This window comes from Mycetomoellerius zeteki, unplaced genomic scaffold, assembly GCF_001594055.1.
Source record: "Mycetomoellerius zeteki isolate Tzet28-1 unplaced genomic scaffold, Tzet1.0 scaffold52, whole genome shotgun sequence".
In the NCBI taxonomy this organism is placed as follows: Eukaryota; Metazoa; Arthropoda; class Insecta; order Hymenoptera; family Formicidae; genus Mycetomoellerius; species Mycetomoellerius zeteki.
In genome coordinates this window covers 1,966,486-1,989,497 of record NW_017257523.1, presented here as the reverse complement: position 1 = coordinate 1,989,497, position 23,012 = coordinate 1,966,486, and the positions used below count along the sequence as shown (strand labels likewise).

The window sequence follows — 23,012 nt, the reverse complement described above, 5'->3', positions numbered from 1 at the left end:
CGAAATAAAGTTCGGTGACGCGATGACGTTCACACACGCGCGCAGGCAGACACGCAGACACGCGTGGTTGCGAATGAAAGGATAGATGAGAGGAAAGAAGGTGTTAGACTGGGCGTCTGGTCCTATTGTCTATATACGCGGATAGGCTGTCTCTTTACTGACTGTAAGTCTCAGTTTTTTTTCTGAGGGGTGGCGGAACAGCAGGGAGAGGAAGGCCGTGAGGGAACGCGAAGGGCATGAGTCGCCTAGGGGTGACTTGGTTGACGACGCGATCCCCAACGCGACTCTTCGTCGCGCAGACAGCAAACTGGAGGGGCGTGCAGGTATTTCCCAACACTCAGACTTGCATCACTCTACGATGTCTTTCACTTTCGATTGTCGTACGCATCGCGGTGTGTTCCGAACGTTATTCAAAATATTGACGTTATTCAGACCGTACAATATTATTTTTTTTTCTCAATTAATGTGGAAAAAATGCGTGCAACTGGAAATGTAATAGATCTGAATTATTTCACTTCTTATATATATATTTTAAAGAATTATTTTTTCAGAGAGTAGATAAGTCCTCGGATAAGTCTTTTGATATTCTCTAATTTTTTCTGTTTAATTAGAAACTCGATTAGAAAATTATAATTCGATATATACGTAACAGAGCTGCGGAGCTGTAAAGAGAAAAATACTGTTTAGCTTATACACGCTATGCAGTTTTCCATCTGTTTATTCTAGCGGTGCTATGCGTCATCATAACATGTAATTAACTTACATTACACCTGGCCCGTTGTTCCAAAGGCAGGTATGTAGTCGTATTTCGAAAAAGAACACGTTAATTTTCTTCGTTAAATTCTCATATATAGTCTCTTAATATCCCGTAATTATCTACATACAAACGCAACAGTGAGTTCGTATCAAGATACGATCAGTGAAAAATATTTTATGCTATATTTGTATAGCAATTCTGGTCGTCGATAAACTGAAACTTGTTAATGGGACATACTTAATCGCCATGTCTTATCGTAAATAGGGTAGTTCAGAAATATGGATACTACGTCGTCGTATACTCGGACATAATCGAAGTACTCGAGCTGTAGGACAAGTCGTCTTATCAAAGAAGACGGAGAACGGCGGGGAATCATAGTCATCGCGCGCTATCCCCGTTCTATCTCACGAAGTGGAGTACGTGCAACTACTTTCTTTGCGCTTCCTTCTCTTTTCCTAGACTGATTCGACTATCCTTCCCCGCCTACCTCCCTGCTCCTGCTTTCCTCATTCCGCTTTGGACGCGCTCTACGACCACCAGAGGCGCGGCAGTTTTGCCGATTTAAGGTTGTCGAAGTTATAAAGCTTCTCAAGCGTTCCCTCGGGTTCGCAAGTTTTCTTGAAAGTCCTCCGTTCTTCGGCTACCCATCTCCTTCGCTTCTCCACACTCCCAGCTCACAGCCTTTTTGCTCCACGATTACCTGTAACGTGTCAAAGGAGTAATTTTCCTGTTTCGTGTTCCAAGTTTCTCTTGGTTACTTACTTGTAAGCGAAGATAATGCTTACTGCAGTTCTACCATGGGGAGAATCTTAAGTTGCTCGTATCCGTAAACTGACATCAGGATTATGAAGAGTCCTACACCCTCGTAAACATACCGTACATATATTTCAGCACACATTCTCATTGATGGATCACCTACGCCACATCTAGTTGGCTTGAAGGGAAGTTGGAAGTTTTGAATAGCAAGCTTATGCACCTTCGCTATTGGCGCGGTTATACATGTAGGGGAGAGGGGGACGTTTAATAAATCTAGGAACTTTTCAAATTTCCTTCGTAGTAACTTTTGAAACACTTTGTATTTACTTTTAATATATTTTAAACAAAACAGGAAACGCCTGTAATTAATAACGGGTAACTATTTCAAGTTGACATTTAATCAATCTGTGTAATGTTTTTCTGTTCTCAGATATGCTGCCTACAATTGAACGTTGCTGGTTTGTTGGGATAAGAATGTTCCTGCGTCGTCGCAAGTGCGCAGTGTGACGATCATCAGATTACATGCGATGGAACGATTGTTTTAAAGAAGAACGTGCAGCTGTCACAGTGCAAGCGCGAGGGATCGTGTATCACACGCCGCCATCGAAAGGGAAGTCGACGATAATGGTGAGTTTGTCTTTTCATAGAGTTTCTATGCTACCTCGACCGTTTTACCGATGAGTTATTATTTTCTGATCATGCAAATGCGGTGCATTTGAACATGAATTACCACGAATTTTCCGTCATGGATCAGGATCAGAGACCGAAACTGAAAGATATTCAGCGAATATTAGGGTTTTTCATCCCCTCGATCTCCCGCAAATGCGTAGGGACGCGCTCTTTCGCCCTCACGGATTCTGTTCTTGGTCATGGGACGGTTTTTCAATTTGCCACTTCTTTCGCACCATTGTCCGTGCAATCCCGTACTCGTCCCGTGCTTTGGCACTCGAGCCCGAGATCGAAATTTTAGCAGTTGATTTCTCAAAGCTCTTGGCAGGCTTGTGCTAAAGCGGGATGAATAATGTTCACGCTCGAATTTATACTCTGTTACGAATTAGAGATACATTAATATTTTCTCTGATATCGCGTATGCATGAAAGACGGAATATTTGTGCAGATAAATAAACTTGATGGTTATTGGAGGATATCTTTGAGTGTACTATTATTTCATACACGGAAAGAATCTTTTCTTAGAGTTTACCCTGAGAATATGATAGTCGTGGGACAACATTGTATTTCCAAAAATTTTAATATCAATCTCTTTCATTCATTGATAAAACTACAATAAAGTATAAAATAAGTTTGATTAATTTTACTGAAATGCATGGTAAAAATCTTTAAAATATTGTATTGTACCATAACTACCATATTTTCGGGGTAAATTTTAAAACAAAATTCTCTCCGTGTACTGTTGATAATAAGACATTTTATACACTGAAAAATATTAAATTTTAATAAATATTTGTTTAAATATCTCTAAGGTATATTCAAACAATCTAATAATAAATATTTAAACCTATAAGTAATAAAATATTCAAACCTAATTCAAATCTAACAATAAATATTCAAACATCTAATAAATATTTACTAAATGTAAATATATATTTATTTGATATAAAAATTATTAATTTGATTTACTCAGTTTCTTATTGAGTAAATATTTTTTTTACTGTAAGTAAATGTTTACTTAGTACTATTAAAAAAAATATGTATTAAAATTTAGTAATTTTTGTTCAGTGTAATATCATGTAGTACCTATAATAAGGATTACTTTCGGGATTAGGGGAGACCGGGGACAATAGTAACATCATTAATATTTCTTAAACTATAATAGATATGCGGCTGCATAGTAAAATTCTGTAGACAGATCGGCATTGAATCATTCGTTACATGCTGATTCTCGCGGAACGTGCATGCGTGCAGGAGCAAAAATTATTTTTTTCATGCATCGAGTAAGTTTTATTGCGTGCATAAAATCTAAAATATTTTTTTTTCTTTATAATGAAGGTATAGTGTATTATCATAATATGTTTTAATGATTATCTGCGTTAATGGTTTGTACATTCGGGTTGATTTTTATTTAGGTTTTTATTTAAAAAATTTACTATAAATCATAAAATATCATTAGGGGACAATAGTAACATCAATGCCTAGGATCAGTTGTAACATTACAATTATTCCCAAACTTACTTGATTTTATTTTAGTATTATTTTGTACAATGTTATTTGTATTTTTCTTCAGAATAATATACAGAATCCTGACAGAATCCCATTAACAAGTAAACACAAGACAGATAAGAGAAAAACCATATAAAAGAAATGTGATTATACAAACAGAGACATTTAAAGAAATTATGAAGGACCAGATATCCATTTATGCAGCTGCAAGGAAGAGTATGACTTATGTTGTTGTGTTACGTATCTCTGGCAAATGTGGTACAATTATCCGCCTCTACTGTTACAATCGTTACTATCGTCCCTGGAGGTCGAGACGGTTGTAACAAAATTCCTCATAGTCTTTAAACAAACATAACTTTTTTCTAGTTACATAAAATAATTAAACCAAAGAAAATTTTGTATCTAAATAAATTCTATATCTCTAAAGATACATATTTTTTTTAATGTAAGTATCATATGTATTTTAATTGTTATAACACTTCAAAGTCAAAATGTTACTTTTGTCGCCGGTCTCCCCTACTATAATAAAATTTTCTAATGTCATTGTACTTGCTCTTTCAAGTTTATCTTTGGCAACTCCGATATTTTTTCATTCTAATGTCTTTTTTTGCATATGTATATACACAATAAGATATAATGTCTGATAGAGAGTGTTAGCATATATTAGCATTATTCCCGATGTAAACACCACGGTAAGTTCATTGCAGAGATACCCTCAAAGAGAGTTCTCACGCGGCGCGAGATAAATACAAACGGCTATATGCATGGACGTGCAACATTGGGTGATAAATATGGGTAAGACCAAGTTTTTCACGGCAGCTCGGAGGCAGCCCCGACCGTACACGCGCGCCCGGTGAAATGCATACGAAACGTCAAATGCACTCGACGCAGTCCATCAAAATGCAAATGTCTTTTATCCACGGTGATAATATATGCGTCCGTCGAGAATCAGTATTCAAGTTGAGCGTGGGCCGATCCGCCCCTGCGGTATCATAGCACGAGTGCGCGCGATCGTGGATACTACTAGGGGGTTCCAACGGGACGAAGCAACCCTCGAAAGAGATCGTGGCACCCACAGTACCTTTCCTGGCCAAATCTTTATTTTACAATCGATCCGGTGGATCAATGTTTTGAAGACAGTTCCTGCATCACGATTTTCAGGGCGGAGCGGCATCATTCTTAATTGATATCAGTCTTTTGAGTGAGTTGACGTGAATATTCGCGTTTTATGTCGCTCGTAAAGCAGATAATCGGAATCTAATCTAATTTAAGTATCCTTGAACTCCCGTCGGTAGATTTCGGGAAAATGACTTGCGATTATATAGGATTGTTTTCGTAGATTGATGTTCTGCTCAGGAATTCGTAATTCCGTTTGTAACAGCGGGCGATAAAAAAGTACGATTAATGAATTGAAGATTAAAAATAAATGAGACACTGACAATGAGAAATTAAATGATATTTAATAAGAAAATATTCATTATCGTCAGAAATAAATAATTAATAATTTTGTATATTATTCATTAGATAAACGCTGTGCTAAAAAAATATTTGTAACAGTAAAACTTCTAAAATAGCCAAGATTACGTTGACTCTTGGATTTTTACAATTATTAGACATCCTCACGAGTTCTAGGATCTTCTTTTTTCCTGAAATCTTGAAGGGAGAGAGAAAGCTCAGTTAATTCTTTGCTAACACTAACTCGAGCCAGACGCTTAGAAAATCAAACGTTTTTATCGCACTAAATTGAATTCAGATGTTCGACTTAAATGACTAAAAAACGATGATGGACTTAAAAATATCGTTGAAGATAGAAATAGAGAAAAAGAGTTCACACGATTATTGAGGATTGTACATATTTTTTTAGACATTGGTTGGGGATGTGTTTGTATGTAAAAGACATTTCTTTTGTAATACTGTTTGTGTTATTAAATCCGTCGCAACGATTGTCTAAAGAGCTTTTCCGTTGAAAGGCTCGCGACAAAAACGCGCAGTTTCTTTTATTACGAGTGCTTAAATAGAATAAGATGTTATAGTCCCTTTCATTTGCGCATCGTAGCGTTAAACTACGAACTGAGACTCTCGGAAAAACGAGTTTTAAGATAATGTCTTAACGGCACAGCGAATCCGCAAGCGTAGTATTACGTTGGTCTTTGCGCGAACGATGACAAGCCAGTAATACCATTGCGCAAATTTTTTTTATTATCGACATTATTTATCTACATTCCTTATAATATTAATGAGTAAAATCGTTTGCGATATTATGTGTAATGATATTCTCTAAAATGATATAATTCAAATATATTTTTAATATTAATTAAATTTGTGAAATTCTTATATCAAAACGTTAAAGTTATAGATAATAGTTTCGGAATTATATGAGCAAAGTTATAAACAACGAATCGTGTAAAATTCTGCACGCACAGTCAATCAATCTGTTATCTATTATCAACTCGATTATCAATTTTCATAGTAGTGAAACTAATTTTCATAGCAGTTGAAACTAATTTTTAACGTTTAACTGATTTTGTGTTTTGATTTCTTTTATTCAAATACATTGTGATGATCATGATATAATCGAGTTTATCAATAGGAGATTTAACTTGCATTGCACATAAATATTATGTAATTATTTTTAAAACTTTCAGTGTTTTAATTAATTTTTTAAATATATTATTAAGGGTATTCTAATACATTAGGATACTATATAGAAAAAAATGAATATATATAAAATTGAGTATATTTTAGTATTGTAAATTTTACATTACAACGAATGTATACCATTTCTTTTTATTCTTTACTAGGAATAATTATATAAAAACTTGTACGGTTAATAGTTCGCACCGTCGACACTTTCAGAAAGGAATAGATTTAATAGCGTTTAATGAATCGAACCGGCTCGTCGAATATATCCATCATGACGATGAGATTACAACGTTATAGCGATATCGTTTGGATTACGCAACAAAGTTGATGTGGAATCAATCGTCTGGCGGCGGTGATTAAAAAAAAGAGAGAACGGTGTGCAAGAGATGTTCCGCGCAGCCAATGCTGTTGAAAGTTCCAACGAAATACCCGATTTCGTTCAGTTGAACGATCCGGAATGATCGCACCGTTTAACCGATCACCGATAAAAAAGCTCAAATGAGTTTCTACACTCCACTCTTCTCTTCAGTCTTTTGCTTTTCAGCTCCCAAAATATTTCGTACACGCCCTCTCTTCAATCCTGCTCTTCTTCCCTTTCACATTTTAATTACAAAAATGTCTGTCAATTTATTTTTGCATTCTAGAGACTACTCGTTTGTATGTGTGTTGATCCTTCTCGGAAAATTCGTGTTGCAATTATCTATATGAATCTCGTATAGCGAATGGTTAGCAATTTACGTTATTGATATTGGTAAAGTTTGTTTGCTAAACATATCCACTGAACGGCACGTCGTAACAATGAAGCGTCATTCTCGTTATAGAATAGCGAGATTTTACCGATTAACTGCTGTTTACATTACCATCTATACAACTATATATCACACTATTATATTTTATATTGTATTAATAAGATTTTAATTCGCAAAATAAGCTGTCTTAAATTAACTTTTGGAAGAGACATTTTAGTAATTTTCGTAAAATACTGAAATTAAGAAAGCAGTTCTATATTTTAGATATTTAATGTATTTATATATATTTAAGATATTTAATTTAGGAATTTTGGTCCGAGATCTCGGACGGAGAAAGAATTGACCAATCGCATTGGTCATGTGATCGAATTGTTCAAATGTGATTTGCTAATTCTTTCTCTGTCCGAGATCTTAGAGAGATTTTTATTATCGTGGAAACAAGGCTAAGGGTATTCGATATAATGTTTATATTTACTTTTTACGATCGTTATCAGAAATTGCATGGTTGGATATCATATCATTCAGAATAATATCAACGATTGTAAGAGAATCACATTTCATGAATTCGTCAAGAAGCAATTGACGTTTTCGCAATATCACTGTGTGTTTGCTCGCAGCGATACAGAAGGGTGGGTATTTATTCGACTACAATGATTGTATCGTAGCAACATTATAAAAAATTTCCAGGCGCAAGCCCGCGTGGAATCGCAAGGGAAGTCTGCATACTAATAAGTTGTTATAAGGCGCGAGAGTACGAGGGGAACAGAGAAATTAAGAATAGAAAATGCTGGTCAAACTAAGGTAGCTATACTTCAAATATCTGAGCTGCGAATGATAGGAGGAAATGAAGGCGGCGGGGAAAAAAGGAACGCGAGTAAAGTAAAGACATGGAAGTAAAGCTAACATCTCAGTTTCCCAAGAAATTCGCGTTACAAGAACAAAAGCTCGCAGTCCGATACGACGGTCTTTTTTCTCTCGTTAAAAGAATTTTTCATTGCGCCTTATATAAGGTCGAGCGATTACGAGCGGGTATTGCCTGGAAAAGAGAATTATTCTATCAAGTTAATCGGTGGATATACTATAATAACACAGCGATGGAGGATGGATATAATATCGAAAGATTACTGAAAATCGTATATACAGTCCTTTCGATATTCCGCGTAACAAGAATTTCAGTTGGAAAAACGTCTCTCTTAACCTGCGTTTCTGCACCTTCATGTTATCATCTCTGTATCAAAAATTATGATATCGCGAGCAGATTGCGGTAGAATGGGGAAGGGAGAGGGAGATCGTGTAAGAGCAGAAAATCGAGAATCGTATGCGGACTGGCCGTAACACCCTTCCGCGATATAATTGGCAATAATGGAGCCGCATTCGTATCGAACGCGAGATTTACCTTTATGCATCCATGGTTACCATGGAGTCATTTATAACGGCTTTCCTTCCCTCGTGTGATGCCATTACTGCGCGTTGATAATAATGGATAGGCCAGCCCCCTCCGTAAATCCAAATCATTGGATTGATGGAGCACGCAATTGTGCTAGCATAAACCTTTAGATTATTCCAGGTTGATTTGCCTGCTGGATACATTATGTTTATGATGCTAATCTAGCTATTGATATCTAGAATATAAACGTCTTTAATTTATACGACTGCTATTAGGTTGGTGCAAAAAAATGTCGGTTTGGTTTTTCTGTATTGCTGTTAAGAGCAATTGTAACTTCGTTAAAAAATGAATGAAATTTGAATTTAAAAAAAGAGTTTTAAAGCTTGAAATCTCTACTTTCGAAAGATCACTGTGTTTTTTGAGTTTATGTGAGTTTGATAATTTTTACATATAAAAACTACCATATGAAAAAAATGAAAAAATTTCTTTTCACTTTATAGTTCTGTTACGTGCCCCTCCCAAAAATCGAGAAAATTTTCAACTATCTATCGTTACGACTGCTCTTAATAGCAATACAGAAAAACCGACATTTTTTTTGCACCAATCTAATATATATTTTTCTATGAAAAAAAAAAGAAAAATAACGAGTAATCCAATAAAAAGTATGTATTACACATGTAAAATTATGAAGAAAATACTAGAAAGAGATGATTGATTGCATTCGAAACGTATTGACGTATCTATACAATTAGTTATTCGTTTAAAATTGCTGAGAACGAGACTGATAAAAAATTATTTTCTTTGGAATTAAAAACTTTTTACTTTGGAATTAGCTTTTAATCGGACTTTAATTGGTTCTATAAACAATTTCTGTTAAACATTAATATAAATATTTTCTTTATAAGTAAATTGTTTTTATCGTGTATAAAGAAAAATCTCTGTGAAACTTGACAAAAAAATTACACATGTTACACATTCATCTTTCTTGTATTTATTTCTTTTCATTTTGCATATCTATACAAGAAAAATAATTTCTAATTATTTATCTCTTAGAGAACACATTATATTTTATGATATCGAATAATCATGTGTTCTGGGCAAAAAGGTACATAAAATATTGCTTTAGCGATAGCACGATTCAGAGACGAATATCTATTAACTCCTTCGCTGAAACACCCTCTCTCGCAAAATTTATGCGATTCCCGAAATGTCTCCCTCGGACCTCGTGTTGTCGGTACGTGAGATACACCGCAAAGGGTTGCGTTGCCCTCGTTGCTGTACTTTCGTTATTACCCCGCTGATGTCGAGTGTGACCGTCAGTCGTATATCGATCGAACGAGTGAAAATGGCACTCCGCTGGCTAGAGATACTTATCGTTGTCTCTTGTCCTGCGTAGAAAGACGAATATTATTTGTCCGCACGTGTTACGCGTGTAAGGTTACGATCCTTAAATAAGTTTCGTATGCCACGTGTATTTGTTTGGGGTGTTTTAAGACGGGTGACTTCGAGGGCGATATAAGTGAGGGGACAATGAAAAATTGTTTGCAAGGCGGCCTTCCGACGTCCTTATTTGTCTCATCCGCAACTAAACTGATCAGTGACAACTGATAGCCACACCTCACGAAAGGGGTTTTAATGTCAGGCTGACTCAGCCGGCGTGCATTTGTCCAGAAAGCAATAAAGCTAAGTGTAAACAGGAGTCCTCGCTGGTCAACCCTAGGTCGAAGATATAGGGTTGTACCTTCCCGCCTTTTGTTTCGCCTACAACATTACACGTGTTGCACTGAATGCAAGACTATTTACTCACGAGAAATTTTTTTTGAAAGTTTAGATCGTAAGGTTATCGCCATTTACAAGTTTGTCATTCTTTAGAGGTGTTAATTGAAATATCGCAAACACGGATTTCTCTTTATATTTACTAGAAGAGAAGTGCTCAGATATTAGTTGGATCGAGTTGTTTCGCGTAAAGCTTTTCCGAGCGGGTTTACGCATTGTTTTGCGACGTTAATGCACGTACACGTCGAAACTTTGGAACGCTTTTAGTGGCGGTTGGTGGACGAAGAAAAACGTGGAGCATGCGAGACACATAAATATAGCTCCTTGTTCAGCAACGTTAGAAGCTTATCGTTATTCAACACACGTTGGCCGTTCGTCGCAGCCCACAGGCACTAACTATTTACGTTGCGAGTCGTCCAAGAACCTCCCGGTAGATAAACAGCGAGGGGGAAACGGCCACCGCCATCGCCACCCCACGTAGCTCACCTCTCGATGGCTGTAAGCATTTAATTTGCATAGAAACGCGACTAACTTTGGCTATTAAACGTTCCCCGCCTCGAGGCTCACGCCAGGTTTCAATTACCAGAATGGCAAATCTTGAAGACTCTCCCTTCATCTTCTCTCACTTAAGGTTGTCGATTAAATACTCATCGACATCTATTTTAAGATCCGTTTGTCGTTTGCCAAGACAGTTTTCTATTTAATCGCGAGTATGAATTCAATAGACATTAAATGTAACGATTATTTACAAATTCCAGTACGATGTAAAATAGAAAATTATGAGAGACGATGATCATAAATTTTGCGCCTGAGACATGAATGAATTAAAAGCAGATTTCTTTCTTCAGCGGGGATTCTCAACCCCAGTTTCTCTCGTTCGCAGCATCGTTCTTTCCGCGATTTACATTTAACACGCTTCAGCTGCTGAAACGAAGACCATTTGACAGTAGATTGCGAACCTCAGCTACTTCGTTAGAATGATTTGAACGCGTGATCTTCGCAATAGTGCAGGCAAAAGCGTCTCGCAGAAACGTTTCATAGATGCACTATACTGCATCAGTACCGACCATCTCTCTTCACTGCGAAGAACCACCGCTCTTTTCACGAACTACTTTCTATCATCCGTTATCGCTTAGCACATCTAGGGCCTCATTTGCAGCCATACACGGAGTGCCATGGCCGGCTATTTCTTTCTCTATCTTTCAGTTTGTTTCACTTTCTCGATAGTGTCTCGTATCTTTTAAATTCCGTTGCCTTTCAGCACGATTTCAGTAAGAAAAATGTTGTCTATCCTTTTCCTGTGAAAACCGGACGATTTCTTTCACTTTTGTGGCAGAAAATATTTTAGCTACATTTGAAGTATACTTTAAATGTATTTATTTATATTTATCATTCGGATTCTTTCTTTTGTGAATACCAGTCGTAGATATAAGTGGGTCGCTTTATTCAGAATTCGATGCAATTTCTTGCGCGGTCTTAGTCGCGGATTAAATCGCCTATTTGCTGGCACACTGCGTTTCTATTCAAATGCTGAAGCGCTCTCATAAATTACGTGAAGTTCGCTTTGGAGACGGGATGGTTACGCTGCCGCGTAAGAAAAAAGCTCGATTTGCATGTGCAATTTCCTGCGGGGCAACGAACGCACATGGAGCGACCTCCCGACTACCGGTGGATAGTCGGTGCTCCGAGCGCGTTCAGAGAATGGAACGTATTTCTAATGTAATCGGCGTGCCGTTTTACGTTCGCGAAGCGCAATTGCTGTCTGGCATTTCCATGCTTCTGTGAATACTGCGTTAGGGATGTAAAACGCGCTCATTACCGTTATTAGGGAAAACGACAGCGTTAATAATTCTGGTGCAATAATCGGTAATGTCGGGTCGACACAACGTTGTGTGCGTTCGGCTGATGTGAATTTCTGAAAGGTTTGCTGTAGGAAATAAATTTTTATTTAAACATGGCGAAATAAAACTTTGTTTCTAGTAAATAAACCATCTATTTATTCTTTTATAGTATAATGAGATATTAACAGAAATATTTAACTAATAAATATTGAAGGAAACGTAACATTTGTTTCGCAATATTTCGACATTTTTCTTTCATTGTCAGTCTATTATGAAAAGAAACATAGTGTATGGAAAATATGTACGCATAATAAAAAAACTTATACGAGCATGATATAAAATATATATACAAAAAAAGAACGAAAAAATTGCAGGTTGCCGGATAGTCCAGAATACATTATAAAATTATAACTTTCCTCTCTTTTATTTTTTTCTGTTGAGCAAAAACTATATTTTTAAAAGATAAAATGAATACATTTTTCCTATTTTTTTCTGAATATGTGGCTTACAATAAGTTAAAAATATCTCTGGTTTGTTTATCATTCGTTTTAATATATTTTTACAATTAGAGAATTTTTACGCTAATAGAGCGCAAGCGTATGTCTGTTCACCGGAAGCAGCATTGAGGACATTCGCATTTGAGATGCAAATCTCCGCCTGTCGATATCCACAGTATTTCGAATAATCCGACTTTAAATTGAAACTGTCAGCGGCGAACACGTGAATTCGTCGCGTTGTTTTAATTAATTAAAACGACTCTTTCCAAGTGCTTTTCTATGCGTATGGCTTTGCATAATGACGAATTGGCGAACGTTGGAATCGTCGTTCAGTTAACGCACGATCGATTCGTTCTCTACGTATAACACGGCAAATGCATTGTCGACGATGGAGGCATTGCGAGAGAGTAGAAATTCATAAAATTGTAACAATTAATTTTATCTTTATACGAACGCGAAGACGATTTCTTTCTGTTGCTCCCGACGTTCATCGCATCAACAACTTCACAGAGATAACGTCGATTGAATCGCGTCCCATCTCCCTATAGCAATAAAAGCAAAACGTGTACGTGTTAAATCATACAAAGCTTGTCATATCCCATGTGATATTTCTTCCTTTGGCAATAACGTACGCGCGAGGTTTTTTCGAGGGACAAAAAAGAAAGCGCAGCGAGATAGGTGGAAATATCCGTGAGGTCTTACGATAATTTCTGCCGCACCCCTCGTCGAAGGTCGCTTTACGCACGTCGGAAAATGGCTTTACATATATCAGCTGCTGAAAATTCGACGAGGGTGATTCACAATCGATCGCAATGTGGGACGACGGTCCCACATTGCGATCGATTGTACGATACTCTGTGCGATGTCACCAAACTTTTGCCGACGTGCGCAAGTTTTTCCAGTTGCGAACTTAGTCGATTAGGCAAAAGCGAAAGTTAGGTTGATTCTCGAACAACGCACGTGCGTCCATCGCAAATGAATGTCGTTGTACACTTGCTGACCGCACTTTACGACTTTCACATTTACCGCACGTTTCGTGATGTACTTTTGCGAAACGCGAAACTAAGGGTTTTGCTTTAAATATTCAGTTCGTGTAGAGATCTTGTCCGTTTGCCAAGCTTAATGTTCCACGTTATTCTAAATACTAGCCTGTTCTTTAAGCACTGCAGTCTTTTTTCTAGTTGCTGGTTTCAGAAGAAGCGGAAAGCGAACCGCAAGTATCTTCTAGATTTAATATTTGTTCGTGCGAGAGAAATGCCCATGCAGTGTGCAGCGTACAAATGAGATACGAGTTCTAATTTCCTTTTGTATTTTTGGTTCCTTCTCTCTTAGCTAATATACAGAAATATTTTTTTCTCATGGATTTACTCCTATATGTACATCGCGTGTCGTTCTAAATAAAATCAATAATGCCTTTTGCGTAGCAATTGAATAACGTATTAACGTAATATTGGATATGCGCATTGATTAAATTAATATGTAACTAATTTGATTGGCATCGAGTTGTCAAATAGAGTGTATGTGTTATAAATATATGAGAGTAGTAAATACAGCGTTAATTGCTACCGATATAATGACAATTGCTCGGAAATATTACGAACTGAGAGAAAAATCGTTGTATATCATATTAGTATACATATACATATATCGATTCGCTTATTTTATTTCAGGGTTTGATCTTCAAAATCCTCCTTCGCTTCAAAAAAGGCTACATTTTTAACTTTCATTCTTTGTAAATATGTTATATCTCTGAAGCATGATCCTTCTTCTTACAAGAACGTTCTCAAGAACGTTCATAAACGCGTGAAATACTCGGTATCTCCTTTTCTTTTCCTGGGATTCACGAGTTATAGAATATAAAACTTGTTTCGTATTTATGATCTTTTGATCTTCACATAGTCGACATTACAATCGTATCGCGTGCGTCGCGAGCGCGCACACAACGAAGCGTCTGATCGAGCGATTTCAGGTGTACATGGTCTGATCGGAAAGCGTACGACAGACCCATTGACACGTAACGCCCGTTAAAGGGAGCGAGCAACCGCTTTTCAAAGGAACTATTATTTTGCCCAATGGTACGACGTCGGTTACATTGCCGAACTGGTGGTTCGCGCTGGTTTGGTCGCTTCCTCTTTCACCGACTCACCAGGATCCAAAGTACATCACCGCATCTAGGCTCTTTTATATCGTTTTCGTTCACTGCTCGTAACTGCGATCAACCGTACATTGCCCGTAGCTATAAAAGTAACTGCTCTGTAGTTGTAAGCACCCGCCGGGTGCTTGTACGCTACTTGTAATTCGAATCCTTCGCCGACAAGGAAAGAGACTAGCGTTACGTTAAATATCCTGCTGAGATAAATTAAAACGCTTGGGATACTACAAGAAGTGATGCGAATGAATGTAAAATTCATGTCGGGATTTTAGCTGGAAATTTTTCATGAACATCGGCATGAGATTATTTTTCAAAAAAGACCAAAAATAAAGCGTAAATGTTGACATACATTCACGTATTAATAATGTCATTTAGTCTGATATTTCTGTAATAATTTCAAAAAACATAATATATATGTAAAAGAAATTTATTAAACATAATTTTTTTCATATTATGCTCTTTGAAATTACTATAGAAACATCAGACTAATTGACATTATTACGTGAAAGTTTGTCAATATTTTGGAATAAGACAATTCAATTTTTAATATGACGGTCGTGTACCTTTGCGATTATGTGGGATAAGTTGTGTTAATTCTAAAGCGAACGAGAAAATATAAAGTGAAAATTATAAGCAAAAGGAATTGTGTATCTATTGAAGCTTTCTGGATTGCGTGAAACGAAACTATGAGTTCGTATATTTTTGGGGTTAGTGGGTGGAATGATTTTCACAGTTGGGTAATAATATTCTTATGTTATTATTCCATGATCTCTGTTACTTTCGAACAGTTATCGAAAGTGCGAAGACACGAAATGACACCATGGCGGCATTCTCGCGGGAAAAGAAGCCCGTTTTCTGCACTGCGGACGATGCTTTCGCGCTGAAAGCTTGCCGAATCGGTTCCTTTTCTTCGCCGACTGCACTTTTGTCACTCTTCTTTCTTACTACCCATACTTTTCCCGTTTTCCATCTGTCTTGATTTGTCTCTTTCAGTGAGGACGGGGACCTTCGTCGCGTGCCAGTCGACGATATGCAAAATCCTTGCGGATTTACAGAAATTTGTAGGTTTCACGTTCATTTGTAAAACTTACATTTAGGATTTTTCTGATTTTTATGCAGTCGCACATAAGTATTCGCGTTCTCTATCTTCTAATCGAACATCGAAGAAGAAAAGAGAAATATTTATACCGCTCTCGATCTTTGGGATCAAATGAGATAAATCAGCTATTGTTTCCGTGCGTTAACCAATAACGGAATCCTTGCACGAAATCCGAGGATTAATTCAGCAAAACCAAACCAACGGATCGTTCTATTCCTCCGTTTCTTCTCGTGCCCGATAATCGAAGGTAATCACACCATCTAACGCATTTTCCACTCTTCGCCATTCAAGAAAGCGTAATCTCCTGACCCACGGCCGACGGTTCATGCGTCTCTCGTGCGTATTCAATTTTTTTAAAATTTTCTTATATATGTGCTCGTAAAAATTCGCACGGTTGTAAACTGGAATTATTTGTAAACCGGTTAATCAGGTAATTTAATCGCTACGAGATCTGCGTATCGTTTACGTGCCGGACGCCCCTTTTTCTGGCTTTACCGTGGCTTAAACCGTTTCGCTGAAATTCTTAGCGGTGCTCTATGCTAACGCCGGCCGGTTTATCGTTAATAATAGCAATGTGTACGTGCTGCGGGCACGACTCGCCGAGATTACGCCGTTTCCGCACACACGCGCGTACGTTTCACACGCCGGTTCTTTCGTTTCACACGGATGTGAGCAGAGAAATATCGTCGGCGTGAAGCCGTCAAGTTGGTCAAGGCCGCTTGCGTCCGAATTTCGTCCGTTGTGCGGCGACTGGATGGAGGCACCCGCTGTATGTTTTAGTCACCAACACGCCGCGCAGCCAGCAAATCCCCGATCAATACAACCCTAAACCCCTGGTTCACCGTACTTTCAGAGCCGGTTTACCGAGTCGATCGACGGGAAAACGCTTGCGCTGCCGGGCGCGAAGTTGCGATTTTAGATTCGCCCCGTCATACCTCGTTATCGTAATGCGTTCGATATGTGTGGGTGATATCCGTTACATTTTCACGGCGGCCTACATTCCCGCTCGGATTACGCGCGTCACGTTATGCTATTATTCGATTTCGATGTGCAATGGAGAGAGATGCTTATCTCTACCCGATATCCTGTGCAAAATTACGGTACTTGAAGTAGCAAAGAGGATTGCCCGGAATTACGCAAACGACGAGCTTTGACGTGCCGATTTGCCGAAAATTCATACCTATAATAGAACCTTTGAAAATCCGGGAATCTTGAAACGTTACCGAGGGGAAAAGAGCGAAAGAGGGGTGGAAAGGAAGTTGGAAAGAGGGAGACCTGGAAACGTACTAGCTGCAGCAATGGAAGATTTTTCGGAAACTCGAATCTTTCACGAAATATCCGAGAAATGTTCAGTGCAGTCGGAGCATCATTGCGACGTATGCACAATATGTATTCATTAAATGCACGTATACGTATATTGAGTTTCGTACTTTAGCGTCGACCGTTCTAAGAAATCAGTATTATTCTAGTTGCAAAATTACAGTGTACTATACATTATGCCATAGAAACTAAAATAGAAGATGCAATCTTTTCGCGCTACTTCTCTTTCCGCGAACTTTTGGCAATAAAATGTCGGACGTCACAATAGCCGGTACGCCTCGTTTCTTCTCCTCTGCGGAAGTGAAATGGCGCACTTTAAACGTACGCGCAATTACGTCTCGGTAACGAGCTCTTTTAAATTAACTTATCGCAGGTAGCTTTATGTATAAATGAAACGCGCACGTATATACGTACGTGTCAGCGTGTGCGTGGCGAATCCGTGGTTACGAGTAGGAAGCCGTAAATAACTTTCAGAGCTGTGTTTTCCCGTCGTATATCAGTGCAAGGTGTGTGCATACGACGTCCGCGTTACTGCGGTGCATACGTAAACGTGCACTCTGTTCGCACGATAGGCCATCGTGTGAAATAGGATTGCATCCCGATGCACCGGGTGCCGAAGCGCGCGGTTCGGTGGCGAAAAAATGTATATACATATATGTATAGGCGAGGTGCATCCATTCGACGATCGGTCGTCGACCTACGTCGGTACCTACGTCCCCGAAAATCTGTTGGTTTATATAGCTATACGTTATCGAACGACCCGTTTTATCCTTTCCATCAACTATACCATGTAACCTCGGAAGTATGTTGAAAGTTTTTAGTTTTGTAAGATAAAATAGGTACGCGCGTATCGGTGTGTAATCAGTGAAATTTTTTCTTAAAAGCTACCACGCGTCACATGTCCTTTTCTCTTTGCTCATCAACCGAAGCTTTGAAAGCTGTAATTATCCATTGAATCGACCGTTCCCTTCCGCTTATAAATGGAGTTCAGTAAATGGTTTGTAAGACAAGCAGTGAAGCAGTTATTATCTATAATTTTAGTCATGTGAACTTCCATTTCTGTTATATACGCATTTCGTACCGCGTTACGTTTAAGGTTGTGATAAGTAGTTTCGTAACGTAAATATGGAGAACAGTTTTATAATATTTCGACAAGATGTAAAAGAAACAGAGATTGTTATTTACTCTCAATATTGTGTAATATTTGAGCTATTTTTACTATTTATGATATTGAAGAAATTTATGCGCAAGTTATTTTCTCAGACATGTAGCTCGTAATACTTTACGATCGATAACTCGAGTTTGAAAGACTGCGCGTTCTGCGTCAAGGGTTCTTCGAGAATGATGTCGCTACGAAGAAGATAAAACGCTGACTATACTATGAAGCAACGAAACGCTATTTCCGGATCTGCTCTTTGCGCGCTAGTCAGTTTGGAATCCTTTAATCTGTTATCGTAAAAATTCTGCTCGCTCACTGCTGCCAGCTTTAAAAGCAAAGAGTGAGGGTAAGAGAGAGAGAGAGAGAAAGAGAGAGAGAAAGAAAGGGAGAGAGAACACGTGGTTTGCTGGATAGACGGGGGTGATGGACGGTTGGAGATAGAAGTATGATGGGGAAGAACGGAAGAATCGTCACCCCTCGAGAAATGGAGGAGTATCAATATCACGCCTCACTGCCACCTACGCTTAAATCCCTTCCTATCCACCTCTATCCGCCCGTCCCTTATTATCGGCTCGGAAAAATAATCTTCGATTACGAATACCCCAGCCAGACGCGCGCTTCTCGCACTCCGTCGTTTAATTTTCGCGAGAATCTCTGATTCTCGATGCGTGAATACCATTGGAAAATCCAGCACGGCGGTCTACAGAAAGTAAGTTGGCTATGGGGGAGAATTTTCAGGCGATCGATTTTATGGGGTGTCGAAATGAGACGAAAAAGATGCGTTCTGTGTATACGATCTTGATATCATGATTTAAAATTTGAAATACATTTGTGAGCGTATATAAAATATTTTTTATATACATTACATTTACACGTGTGAAAATAAAAATAATTTTTAAAGTTTTACGAAGAATTTATAGGAAAAATTAAGGTATATATTACAAATCTTACTTTTTTAGATATCATTAAATAGATAATAATTAAAAAGGGTCTTTTTAATAATCAGAAAAATTATTTATTGTTTTAATATAATATAAATTTTTAATATAAATATTTAATATTTTATTATAAATAAAAATATCCATCTCTATTTCTCTTTTATATTATATATAAATATACAAATTTATATTATGTATTTAATTTATATTATATCAAACTATTTGTTTTGATTAACAAGATATTGCTGGTTAAAATAAACATTAAATTACTTCGAAACAATAGATCTGATACCGTAAATTTTATCCAATATGATGGGCTAAGGAAACTCTCGAGTTCCTTATCGAAGCAATACCCATCCCAGATTGGGCCGGATTAACAGGATTAACATAGTAGAGGAGAAACTTTGCGTCAAAATTGGCGCACTATCTCGTTACGGACTCTCTTGTTTGTTGATTCGCCTCTCGCCTTTCTCGTTCGCTCTGCGTGTTCTCCTTCTCTCGTCCATGAGAAGGTCGATTGACGAGGGAGCATACAAAACCCGCGGCAGGTGGTCGAGGTTGCATATTGCATAAGGGATCGGTTAAAATGGTTTTCCCCGGATCGTGTATATTCTCTCGCAAGATGCTCGCGAGGAAGATGATCCTTCCTTACGTTCTAACGCCCTCGTAAAACTTTAATGAGTTAATCTTTTATGCTCTTGGCGAATGCTCCTAATACGCATTTAGGAATTCCCGCCGCAGCGATGGATATTCGCGTAATTTATCGACAATTGACGTTATGAGGTGGCACGTTCGATGAGCAAGCATGTCCTGCACTGACTACGCGGCGTGACGAATTTAGGGGACGATTTTATTCCGGATGGGCAGGAAGCATGAAACTGGCCTCACGAAAGTGCATTGATGTGTTCTGACGAGGAGAATGGGAGCAATAGTGATTCATGCTTTGATAGACTACCGCATGTAATGTACTGAGGTTTTGTAAAATATGAAGCTTAGAAAGATAGATTATAAAGGTATATTTATAGCAAATTTCTCTCGCGCGAAGAGTATCTTAAATTTTATTCTGACAATGAGTACCGTTCTTGTAAATGGAAAATACGTCATTAATATAATATTACTTATATTATGGATGAATGAAAAACTTAATATATTTTTATGTTGCTTTTAAAAGTGCTTATAATACAAAGGATCGCGTTATTATTAAGATCAGTCATTAGAAGCAAGGATTTTTGACGTTTTTATTAGGATTAATGATGATTAAACTTCTTTGGAGGAAGCCACGCGACAAGATAAAGGGCGGTACGAGTTACAGAGTATTTAACTGAGGGTCTTCTCTATGAAACTGGTGGGCTTATTAGTCCGTGGTCAGAGCAAATATTGTCGGTGTATTGGCGGCGTGCACGGAATTTATTGATTGATGCGAATTTGTGATCAGAGGAATTCATTTACTTTAATTTTACAGCGTTGCATTGCATGAAAAATTTACCATCTTCGAACGTTTTTTTATTATTTCACATACTTATGAATCATTTTACAATAACAAGTCAATTATCATAATTTGAATGATATGTGCCATTGCTTTATTTTAGAAGAAAATTAATTAAGTGAAGTGTGCGCCACATAGATATGTAATCCTTTTTAATTTTTATTTTTAAACTTCTCTTTTGTTTTAGTTATTTTTTTGCCTCGTTACCTATTTCTGTTATAATTTGCATAAATATGGTAATATAACCGTTCATGTTCGGTTGAAATGTATTGTGATAAATACAGAGAAATTAAAAATACATTGCAGCGAACGTTAACGATAAAACGGAGAATAAAACGATGCATCATCAGCCGTTGAGAATGCTACGTGGTAAAATCTCAAGCATTTTGTGTGCCTTAAATACCGATGAAATCCTTTGTCAGGTATTCGCGTAAATTATGTGTCTGTATTCGCGCGAGAACGACATTTTTTCCTTCGCGTAATTCACTCGGTGCGTCTGGGATTACCTCGTGCCCTGCGGTCGTATTAATTACCAAATTCTTTGCACACGCATTTAACAAAAGAAATGCGGTAATTCCCGTCTCCATGAATAAAGCCCCGAGAGTATTATCTTTTAATAAAGGAGAGAGAGATCCGACATCTCCATTTCAATAAGAAGAGGCGACGGCCACGCGGATGCCCGCCCCGTCTTCTTTTCTCGCAGGTAAAACGCGTAGCTGCGCGAGATGAAAATCCGCGCGAGAACGAGGCGATCGTGCTCAGAGCGTTATTATCTTGCATTTCATGCTTCTCTCTTTTCGTCGGCATAACTGAAAATTGCCAGATTTTTCACAAGCGGCATCACCACGACAAGAACAGCAGGTTCAACGAGTTAAACGGTGCGACTTTTACGTCGTATTTTTTCTCTGTATAGAAAGAGCCGAGTTGTTTGAGCGATAAATGCTTCTCCTAAAGGCACATCGCGCGTCAATACAATCGTCAAAACCATAAGCGACACGACTCGAACTCATCGCCAGTAGCAGTTTAATTCAAGTGAGCGTCGCTTTGCGCAATTTTACGCCATTTCGGGGGATGTAAACGCGCGCGCGTGAATGTTCTTTTATTTTTTTTCAAACGTACGCATTCGGTCGAATATTTTCACAACTCGGGAAATATTTGGCGTGCAATAACGTCCGGTACGCTGCTGTTCGCACTGTTTGCATAAGAATGTCGCATGTTGTAGCGCTCGTGGTTATTTTCAGAACGCGCGTGGAGAAGTTGTAAATTAATTAAGGTATTTCTGTTAGAACGATGTTTATATACGTACATTATGCACTCGCGCTGATTTCACGAACTCAGTACGTTAATTTACAGTCTAACATAAGTAAAATGACTCGTACGCTCTGTAGATCCTCTATAAATCCTTTTTTCTCCTTTTACGGCTAAATAACAGTTAAAGTTTATATCTCGTTTTTATCAGAACGATCAATATTTTACGAGCTCGTATCGCGAGACTGCGCAGGATTATAAACATGCCGTTGCAGAAATTGTTCGTATCAGTAGACGTTCGGCAGGAAAGCGTTATCTACTTTCGCAAATCAACTCTATATGCCTGACGGTGAACTCCACTATAAACTTCCGACGTGACTGAATACGGAGCTGATGGGTGCGTAAGGTTGTGCGAGGGTCGAGGCTGCGCTTGGGATTGTCGTACAAATTAATTCAAATATTTGTCGTTGTCGGGCTCGGTTCTCCGTTCTGATCGCGACGTTCCCCTTACGTTTCCATTCCAGACGTGACTCGCTCATAAGAAAACGAAGATTGAGTTGCGTACCTTCAGGAATTTCGCTTATCATTTGAAATTCTAATGAAATATGATTATTTATTGTGCCATAAATAATTCGTCTCACATTTTGAAAAGTACACAAGAGTTGTTAAAATACAAATTTTAGTTATCGAGCATGATATATATATACAGGGTGTTTCCAAATTAAATGGCAAAACTTCGGGAGCGTGTAGAGGAGTAAAAAACTAAGAAAAAAAGTCCTATAGACATATGCTCCTTTTTGCTTTGTTTCGCAGGAAATCACGAAAAAAGAAAAAAATATATTTAATTTATTATTTTAATTATTTTATTTATAAACTTTTTAATGAAGATTTTGTTCGAAATGTGCACCTCTTGCAGCAATACAAGCATTGCATCTGTCAAACACGGCTCTTGTAGCAGCCAGGCACTGTTCTTGCGATATTCTGTTCGCTGCAGCTACGATACGATTTCTCAAATGTTGCTCTGAT

General features: G+C 37.9%; 1 protein-coding gene across 2 annotated transcripts in view; it reads left to right on the top strand.

The window, feature by feature from the left end:
* Sema2a (Semaphorin 2a) overlaps nt 1-23,012 on the top strand; it is a 351,866-nt gene that overhangs the window by 89,536 nt on the left and 239,318 nt on the right. For both annotated transcript variants that reach the window (XM_018455942.1, XM_018455941.1), the window contains exon 2: nt 1,944-2,142. In XM_018455942.1, coding sequence (XP_018311444.1) covers nt 2,036-2,142 — 107 coding nt within the window. In that variant the 5' untranslated portion in view covers nt 1,944-2,035. The remainder of the gene's footprint in view (nt 1-1,943; nt 2,143-23,012) is intronic.